At 46.6% G+C, this 9,792-nt stretch overlaps 1 protein-coding gene across 3 annotated transcripts; it reads right to left on the bottom strand.

Moving 5' to 3' along the window:
* Positions 1-1,371: 1,371 nt before the first annotated feature.
* RBBP5 (retinoblastoma binding protein 5) lies at positions 1,372-9,068 on the bottom strand. Of its 3 annotated transcripts, none has more exons than XM_010009213.1 (11): positions 8,935-9,068; positions 8,498-8,660; positions 7,937-8,046; positions 7,313-7,432; positions 6,893-7,046; positions 6,714-6,785; positions 6,168-6,285; positions 5,422-5,491; positions 5,079-5,308; positions 4,601-4,795; positions 1,372-1,506 (listed from the first exon to the last, which is right to left on the bottom strand). In XM_010009213.1, the coding sequence occupies exons 2-11, from the start codon at positions 8,636-8,638 to the stop codon at positions 1,478-1,480; spliced, it is 1,239 nt and encodes a 412-aa protein (XP_010007515.1). In that variant the 5' UTR covers positions 8,639-8,660; positions 8,935-9,068; the 3' UTR covers positions 1,372-1,477. The 3 variants fall into 3 exon arrangements, with proteins under 3 accessions (XP_010007515.1, XP_010007516.1, XP_010007517.1); XM_010009214.1 differs by having other exon boundaries at positions 1,478-1,503; XM_010009215.1 differs by having other exon boundaries at positions 1,478-1,506; positions 4,718-4,795.
* Positions 9,069-9,792: the final 724 nt, after the last annotated feature.

The raw sequence follows: 9,792 nt of genomic DNA, 5'->3' as shown, positions 1-9,792 counted from the left end.
TCTTTTAAAGCTTGTGGGGTCAGCCACACCACACTGGGGTGGATTTGACATAATAGTATTCCAGGGGAGATGCAAGTCATCCTACAAGCAGAAAGAACAAAGAAAACTCCTACTATACACATGGATTTCATGACGTGAAGCAGCCACTGCACCAAAGCCACAAATTAAACCACCAGTTTTAAAAACCCTCCTGATTTCAAAGGTCTCCTCTCTCCCCACGCTTGTATCTCCTGCCACTGCTGTACCTTCCGACTGCAACTGAAGCAATCTCTTCCTGACTCCTCTTGTTGGGTTTTAACGTCTGCAGGATGCTCTGACGACTCCAACACATGGTGATGAGCTCAATAATTACAGCTGGGGGAAAACTCTAAGTAACTGCATAGGAACTATAAAGGGGCATTAGGAATGAAAACCTTTTACCAGCCAGTTGGTCTGTCTGGTACAGAGCTGTCAGGCTGTCGGTATTGGACAAAGTGTCTCTTTCCATTCCCACAAGGAAAATCTTCCAACCACCTTTAAGGAGTAAATGGTTAAAGCATGGCTGGGAATGAGCTGTTAACATTCATCTTCCGTTCTTGATCCAGGAGTGGGGGAAAAAAAGCCCTGAAAAACTACTGCTTCAGTTCAGGGTTCTGGTTTTCCTCTGTCTGCCAGTTCCCACCAGCTAAAGAGGAAACCAATTGCTTCTGGAAGGGCACCTCACAGGAAAGGGACAGAATAAAACCACTTTTGCAAGGACAGAAACTGCCAATGCTGCTTTTCATATCACAGGCTAAAAGAGAGGGTATCAGCTGAGTATTTCATCTAGAGCTCCTTCCTCCCATTAGCAGGGTCATCCTTCATGTCTGAACTATTCACAATATGAAGCTTCATTCTCTGCAGACTTCAGAGGGTGTCTTGATTCTTCACCTGAGATGAAATCAAACCTGGCACATAATCAGCAGCAGCATCAGCACAGAAGACATCATAGCAAGCTAACCAAAAAGCTGGTAAGGTGATGAAGCTGGCATGGAAGGACTCACAACCCACTGACATGAGAATTAACAGCGAAGAAAGGGATGTTTGCAGGATACACAGTCATCAGGAATAAAAATACACACTTCGGGTGTTCTTCAATCCAGGAACAAAAGCGAAGGGGGGATTTAAAAGACAATGGCGATAAGCTCTGGAGGGGCAGAGTGTTGGGTACCAGCTCACTTCAGACACAGTTCTACATGTCACACAAAGGCAGTCCAACGAGTCTCTTTGCAAATCACATGACCTGAGAGTTAGCATCTTACACTGTTCCATGCAGAGGCAGGTAAGGAGGAATGAAGGCTGCTTCCTCTTCCATAGTCATTTCATACAAAAGTCACTCCCTGAATCCACGAGCAATCAGTCTGCTGTATTAGTCAGTCCACTCTGACTGAGCATTTCATCTAGTTTCCACATTATGGTGCCAACAGAGGAAAGAATACAGGAAGCTAAAGGAGTGTCTTCATAACAATTCTGAGATTGCACCACCTGCTGAAGAGATCAAAGACAGGTCAAAAGTGAGCAACCAGCCTCCAACAGATGTTCCCAGAAACCAGAGATCACCAAATTCAGCAGCATTTCCAGGTAAAGGAGAACAAGATTTCTTAGATAAAGCCATTCTTTTCAGAATGAGATACTGTCTATGACAAGGTGGCTGAGAAACTCTTGAGCTTTTACTCCACAAAGCTGCAAACCAACTTACCTGGTGTCAAGTTTGACTCAACAGCCCCAAAATCTGGGAGCAAAAGCCCGACTGAAAACAAGTTCCACCTAAGTTTGGCTTAACCAAAATTGTAAGATTTTATTCTACAGCTACAAAACGCATCGAGCTTCCCAGTTTGTTTGAAGCCCAATTTTGACACAGCAGCTTGAAGAAGACATTCCAGACTGCACAGCACAGTGACAGAGATGCACCAGTGCCAAGCTCCACATCCCAGCCAGGCAGCTTGCAGCAAGACACTGTATGAGGGCATATCAGAGCAGAAATGCTTCTGTGTGACTTGTTTTAGCAGCTGATTAGTTACTTCAGAAAACAACAGCCCAAGGAACTAGCAGAATTAACAGCTTCATGAACGAGAGGCAGCAGAGGCAGCCTGGCTCCAGGATCCCAGGTGGCCACTTGAACGTGGAAGTGTGGATCTGCATGTGGTGGAACACCAGCAACTCCAAGAGAAAGCTAGCTGCCCAGAACAGGAATTGTAAGTGCAAGGCATCAGGGGAACAAAGGAAGACAGGCAGGAGCTTCATGCACTAAAAGACTACTGTGAGTTTGGAAAGATTCACGTGACAGTTCCTTTAGGGGCCAATCTGTTCTCACAACATGACTTACAGCGACATGACTGTCTCCAACACTGACTACTGAGATCTACTGCATGGATCTACTAAATCCTCTGAAGCGGAGAGGGAAGCACAATGACAGGTCCTAACGAGAGATAGAAGTCCATCATTTTGATTCTTTGCCTACATCCCAATCAAGCCAAAGAACAGCACCATGGAAAACCACCTTCAAGTGCTTCCAGGCAACACAGGCTAAATCTAGACTGGTGAAGTAAGTGGGGAACGTGGGTTTAATTGCATTTGTTCATGAGAAAACTTCCATTCTACAGCGCCCAAACCCCAGAGCTCACTGGCCTGGCCTGGCCACGCACATCCCAAACTCAGCAGCAGTAAAATTCCACTCCTGCCTTTTGTAGCAAGTTAGACTCTACAACAACAACTCCAGGGTAGCACTACAGGCAGAGCACACGAAAATCCTCCCACATATGGCTTTGCAGGGATATGTAAACCAAAGCAAGGAGTCTGCCTGCAACATGCTGCTTCATTTGGACTGTGCTTGAGGCAATGGGAGCATTATGTTCCCAGCTCTCAGAACAGACCAACGCAACAGTGATCACAAGCTGCAAGAAGAAAGTAGAGACCTGCCTACAAACACAGCTCAAGCAAACAGGTAAAACAAGCTGATGACAAAGTTGCCTTGAAGAAGCTGCACAAAAATACTTGCTATTAGAACTACTTCTCTGAAACCAGACTGCTTGTTCAGTACTTGTACAGCTACTCAGCCACAGAAGAGGCACAACACTGTGGTGACTGAACTTCCTCTTGGAAGCCACGTTGCTGTTTCCAGTGCACCTTCTCATTGATATCCTTTTGCATATGGACATGCTAATTTGCAGCCTGAGGAAAGAAAGGCACCAACAGGGCTGCTGCTAAAACTAATGGTTTTGGTCATTTGGTCTTCAAACCAGGCTTGTTCACCCAGCAATGTACAACAGAGCAGTCAGGATGTGTCAGAGATGCCAGCAGAGACACCCGAGGACCCCACAATCCAGGTGATTCCTTACTATCACACTTTCAATCACACTGGATGCCCCTAATGACTTGGGACTTCAGAAGAGAATCACCCTGTCCAGTAAATCCAACACTGGAAGCTACTGAGGACACCCCAGGCTATGGCCAAGGTCTAAGGATATTCGTGGCTGGCTGTTAAATTTCTGGATTTGGCCAGTGTGAAAGGATTAAATGGGAACCCAGAAAACACACCCACACCCCCCATTTCTTCCATGTACAGATTAAGTTGCTTCCATCCCATCCCCCTTTTTCTGCAAATAGCAATTGCCAATACTAGTACAAGCAATGGGACAGGAGCTGAGCAGGAAGGACAATGAGCAAGGTGGGTAGTATAGGACCAGCAGTGAGGGAAGGAAGAGGGGGGAATAAAATCACTTCTGTACAGTCTAAAATCCACAGCAGCAGCTGCTGAGTTCAAGGAAATGCAAAACTGGATATAGCAAAGCCATGGAAACTGTGTATGTATCAACCCTGAGTTATTAAATACAGCCTGAAAGCAATAAATAATGCAGTCCACATCACTTCATCCAAACATGTGCTTTCTTCACTGAGCTTAAATGGACTTTTCCCAGTTAAGAAACTGAAGTAGCAAATGAGACTGAGGGGAAACACTCAGTCTCAGAGAGACTAAGTCTGGGCCCCAACAAAGGTGACTGCAACAGTCCTGGTTTGGTACACAATCAACAAAATATGACCAGAGGAGAAAAGGATTAGTCCACCAAAACCCACCCTCATTTACAGCAACTGCACTGCCTGGCATTTAAATAAGGTCCTGTGTAGTCTGGAGAAGAAAATTCAGCTCCTGGATTTTCTCTCAGGGTTCATTCACCACAGGGACTGTTACCAGTGCTCCATTTCCCAGTGCTGCGTACAGAACTTTGCTGTTCCTCACCATTCTGCCTAGCACTGATGGCACAAAACGTCAGCTTCAGCTTCAGAAGCCTTCACTCTTTACGTTTTTCCCCTCTCAATGTCAACCCACCAAAACCAAACCCTGTTACTGTTTCTGGAAGAACTGATAGAAGTTATTAAGGTATCAAAAGATGTTTTGCCTTTGAAATAGTGCTCGACCTATAGACTATAACAGTGCTGGAAAATTTTGCCTCTCCTTGACAGCAGCTGAACATTCAGTGAGCAAGTGCCATTTGGGAAGATAAAACTAGGACTATATTAAGTGAGGGTCTGTACAAAGCAAGGCCACCAAGCAAGGCAACGGCGCTCCCGCTGGGTTCCTTACCTGTTAACGGCTGTCCCAGCTCCGCCTGCACTTTACCCTTCGCTGCTCCTTCCAGAGGTAAAGCACCTCTGTCCCCTTTGTAGAGTTTCGGTTTAAATGGAGAATCTTTGTCTTTACCTTTTGATCCTTTAGGCCTGCCTGCTTGCTTCTTCTTGGATTTACCATCTCCCTTCACACCCAGCAGCGGATGGACTTCTGTGGAAAGACAATGTGGCACCAATGTGAATTAAACCTCAGCACACACAGTCTGTGCCATTAGACACAAAGAGCAGTAGAAACTACAGTTTCAGGATATCCTACTTCTTCCTAGCTTGCAAACTGCCAGCAAGAGTGGGTGGCTATTCGTAACTGTTACAAGAAGTGACTTCAAAGGAACGAGTGGCCTTTTGAACTTCTGCTCTTCAGACAAGGCTAAGACAAAGCTAAAAGCCATCTCAGATGCAGAACAGGCACTAAAACAATTGCAGCTGCTACACACCATCATTAGGTACTCCTTGTAGTTCAATGTTGGTGGTTTTGGGCTTCTTCTTTGGTGCCTGGGGTCCATCAGAGGAGCACTGTCTCTTCTTCTCAGAGCCTATTCCCTCATCGGCTAAAGAGCTCTGAACCGCATCTGGTGGAGGCCCATAGGGGTTTTCTTCTGGATCTTCAACTTCAGGAGCAATGGGTAAGTAAAGCAGAGCTTTGGAGTCCTCCAGTTCCTCATCACTGTGAAGGAAAAACGTTTGCTTTCATTAAAACGAGGGGTGATACGAACATATTACGCAGGGAGTATTAGTGGTAAGTTTTGTATTCCTACTTTAAACATAAGAGTCTGTCACCTGCTACAGAAGGCAGCAATGGGATCCACACTCGTGACATCCACTTCTTCATCTTCTGCAGCATCAGCACCTGAGAACCAGGGCAAAAAGATGAAATCGAGACAGTAAGGAAAAGACAAATTTCTGAGAAAGAATGCTTAATACCCACACACCAACATTACACTGGAACATCAGAGGCTGCCAAACAGCAGTTCACCTGAACGGGAGAAGAGCTGCAGAGCCTGGTAACGAGGAAAGCTCTGTGGTGTGCTGGGAACAGTCCTCTCTGACCATAGTTTAGAGGCAGGCTTGCACAGGACACAGCTTCCTGGCACCACCAAGTGGCCAGGTTGTGTGGCCATCGCTTCCACTTCAGCATTGCTGGTGCTGAGAGGAGGCCTGGACAACCTCCCGTGTCTATTTGCTACTGTTTTCTGCTGTTAAACACCTATCAAAGAGGGGTGGCATTTCTAAAAAGCTCATAGAATCACGGGATGGTTTGGGTTGAAGGGACCTTAAAGCTCCTGCAGTTCCAAGCCCCTGCCCTGGACAGGGACACCTTCCACTAGAGCAGGTTGCTCCAAGCCCCTGTGTCCAACCTGGCCTTGAATTATATCGATTGTGTTAGTTCATGTGTCTTCATTTACCCACTTCTGTTGTCGTTTAACACCCACTGTATCACTGTGAGCACTAGTTTTCATTTCTGGCATGGACATGTCATCAGACTACAAACCATTTGCTACCTAAACCCACAGTTTACACAGTACCTGTCTGCTCTGGTTCACTCTTATCTTCATCCTCAATGTCAAACTCTGACTCTCTCTCTTCATATTCCACATTTTCATCCAGCTCTTTGAAGTCAGGTGCAAAGGCACTCCAGTTTTCCTAAACCACAAAGTCAAAGTGATTTTCACCTTACACAAAGGAACAACAACCAGAGTGAGGACACACACAATTACAGTCTCTTGCTGCATTAAAATCCCCCATGTCACACACAAGCTCACGATAAAATCAAGTTTCCTTTAGGTGCACAGTCACACAGCAGATTAGGAAGTGCACAAGTTAGTTCCTACCGAAAATACAACGTTGTAATCATAGAATAGTTAAGAGTTGGAAAGGACCTTAAGATCATCCAGTTCCAACCCCCTGTCACACGCAGGGACACATTAGGCCATGTCACCCAAGGCTCTGTCCAACCTGACCTTGAACACTGCCAGGGATGGAGCATATAATAAGTACTGGATTATGTTTAATACATAATACTGCAGGTTAGGTTTGGGAATTCTCTTAAGGAAACTGTCTAAAACACTTACCACTTGATTCTGAGCCCATATTGAGACAACACCACTCGAAATAGAAGCGATGATGGGTCGGACAGGATGCCACTGGATTTATTAGAAAGAGAAAAGAGGAAGAGTTTAACTAAATGGAATTAAAAAGGCTTAGTTTTCAAACTAACAAGAAACGCAGTCAGAGCAGTCAGTTTTCTTACTGCTACATCCAAGAGCAGCTCCCCTCTGGTCCCATGCAGGATTTTCACCAGGTTTCCAATGCTCTTCTCCCAGATGTACAGGGCATGCTGCCGTGCTGACCCGGCCACTATATATTCACCGTCACCGGAGAAACAGCACTTCTTCCACGGTGTCCTGCAGGCAAAGACAGCAACGCAGGTCAAACCCCAGACAACAGCAGAGGGAGGCTGGAGGACTGCAGAGTGGGCTTGTTCTTCATCTTGCCTTCTCCCATCCACAACTAGTATTTAAACTTCAAACCGTGACAGGTTTCAAATGAAAACATCTGCCCGTTACACTGAAAAACTGAACTACCCTTCATCCAGAGGCTCCCACTGGTGCCGAGCACACAAACCTGACCGTGGCCAGTGAGGCTGACCAGCCACCCTGCTGCCTCTTACCTGTTCACTAAATCCTGCAGCTTCTGCATGGGTTCAGGCTCCCCATCACGCCCACAGGTGAGAATCTCACGGCCATCGTACACCCTGATTATCCGGTCAGCTGTGTTTATCAAGAAGCAGCTGCAGGAAGGAGGGCACAGAACATGCATCACGTTAAAAGACTGAAAAATAGAAAGATTATGCAGCCTTCCAGTGTCTGAAGGGGGCTACAAGGATGCTGGGGAGGGACTCTTCATCAGGGACTGTAGCAATAGGACAAAGGGTGATGGGTTCAAACTGAAACAGGGAAGTTCAGGTTGGAGATAAGGCAGAAGCTCTTCCCTGTGAGGGTGCTGAGGTCCTGGCACAAGGTGCCCAGAGAAGTGGTAAATGCCCCATCCCTGGCAGTGTTCAAGGCCAGGCTGGACAGAGCATTGGGTGACATGGTCTGGTGTGAGATGTCCCTGCTCATGGCAAGGGGTTGGAACTGAGTGATCTTAAGGTCCTTTCCAACCCCAACCACTCTGTGATTCTACGTTCCATGTAAGAACTGTGGGGGTACTAAGATCTCGTACGCTGAGTCAAGCTACCCTGTAGTTGTCAATTCATCTTCAAAGCTCCCACTTGGTAGCTGAAGTACCTCACCTTCCTTTCCGAGCAAATTCAATCGATTTAATAGCTGTGGTGTTGCTGGTTCCAGTTGTCACTCTGAAGGAAGCAACGAGATCCTGAGTGTCTGTTTTTAAGACCAAGATCTGATGATGAAGGAGACAGGAGGCAATCAGTGTCATCATTATACTTCAATCCCCTTTTGCTACCTCTTCCACCAGCTACTAACCCTGACAACAGAAGCCTCAGCAATCTACACAGGAATAGTTGGGATTCTGCAACTGTAGTTCTACTACAGTTCCTGCGACAGTTCTGCGACATAAGCATTGGTTTATTTACACTGGAAAAGGATCCAACAAATATGGTCAAAAGCAACAAAAAGACCTGAGATACAGGTAATAGCCTAAAGAGCTTCAAAGATAAACTGTGATGTTACTGGTATGATCGTATTAATGCACTACTGATTATTCCAGAGACATTTAGGAAGCTTTATTTGGGTATTAAAACAAAGAATGCAACCCAGAAACATGAAACATCTTGCTAAAGACAGGAATTAACCAAAGCTGCGGCATCCAGTGCCACCTGCTGGAGCCTCACCTTCCCCTTGGCATTGCCTGTGTAAATGTATTCCCCTCGCCTGTCAAAGGAGGCCACAACGTTGAGATCAGAATCATCATCCACCGGCAGGACAACGTGTTTGGAGTCTGACAGCGTCAGCATCACCGGCGCTGACTTCATGGGACACACCAAAACCCTGTTTCTGCAGAGCAGGAAAAGAAGGGTTAGGAGCTCTGGACAAGAACAAAATAAAGGAGACATTTCTACCTACACTTCCAAGGACCGTTCCCATGTTTACTCTCTTCCCGTCCTGATATTTGCATAATAAAAAGAACCACAAGGAATTGCACGACGGTAACACCAAAATCCTCCATTAAATACGGAAAAAAATCCCTTTGCAAACTGCAGTAAAACGTTTTAATCGTCATTAGTTCTACCAAACCCAGAGCATTGAACCCCTTTTTCACAGCACTTACTGGTCTCGGGGGTGGTACTGAACTTTCAAGATAGGTGAAGGAAATCGAAACCTCTGGTCGCAGTCTCCAGAGAGCACATCCCACTGTGACACGATGTTATCCGTGGAAGCACTCACCAGTTTGTGACCATCTCGGCTCCAGCTGCAGGAACGAGAGGCAATTTGGGTCAAAGTTCCTCTTCAAATGCATAAACGCCCCAGTTTCCAGTTACCAGACTCAGATACAAATCTCTATATAAATATATATATCAGACATAACTCCATTAGGGTGAAAAACAACCCAGCAGCCAAAAACTTCACAGGCGTAAAACGCTTCCACATTCTTTCCAAGGAGACGACCCTGACAGGGAGTATCCCGCAGCGGGCTGTGTTTAGGCCACTGGCACACCTGGGTGTTAGGAGCTGTCAGGACACCAGCACCTGATGCTCAGCAAACACAGGCAAATTCTAACAAAAAGAACAGCTTTTCTGTGCTGCTCGTGGCTGGGACACGGTTAATTTTCTTCCTAGTGGCTGGTCCAGGGCTGTGGTTGGGCTTCTGAGAACACCACTGACAGCACCCTGATGTTCTGGTTGTTGATGAGCGCTGCTTACCCTGCTCAAGGACTTCCCAGTCTCCCAGGCTCTGCCAGTGACGGGGGGCACCAGGGGGGGCACAGCCGGGCCAGGCGCCCCTCACTAGCCAGAGGGGTGCTCCACATCCCAGCCAGAGGGAGATTCCACACCACAGCCCACCAGGCTCGGTACAGAACGGGTGGATTTGGCTGCATTCGCACTTAGCTGCCAGCTGGGTTTAAACCACGCCGCCTTCATAAGCGCATAAGCTGAGCTCCATCACAGAACCATGGGACAGGTTGGG

The sequence above is a fragment of the Nestor notabilis genome, unplaced genomic scaffold, assembly GCF_000696875.1.
Source record: "Nestor notabilis isolate BGI_N333 unplaced genomic scaffold, ASM69687v1 scaffold26902, whole genome shotgun sequence".
Classification (NCBI taxonomy): Eukaryota; Metazoa; Chordata; class Aves; order Psittaciformes; family Psittacidae; genus Nestor; species Nestor notabilis.
Note: the sequence above shows the minus strand (reverse complement) of the source record. Positions and strands in the feature narration are given on the sequence as shown.

Excerpts from the sequence above, each read along its gene's own strand:
- RBBP5 (XM_010009213.1), bottom strand. The coding sequence starts at position 8,638 with ATGAAGTCAGCGCCGGTGATGCTGACGCTGTCAGACTCCAAACACGTT. Across the intron at positions 7,047-7,312 it reads CTGCAGGATTTAGTGAACAG|GACACCGTGGAAGAAGTGCT; the intron begins GTAAGAGGCAGC and ends CTTTGCCTGCAG. Across the intron at positions 5,309-5,421 it reads ATTGCTGCCTTCTGTAGCAG|TGATGAGGAACTGGAGGACT; the intron begins GTGACAGACTCT and ends TTTCCTTCACAG.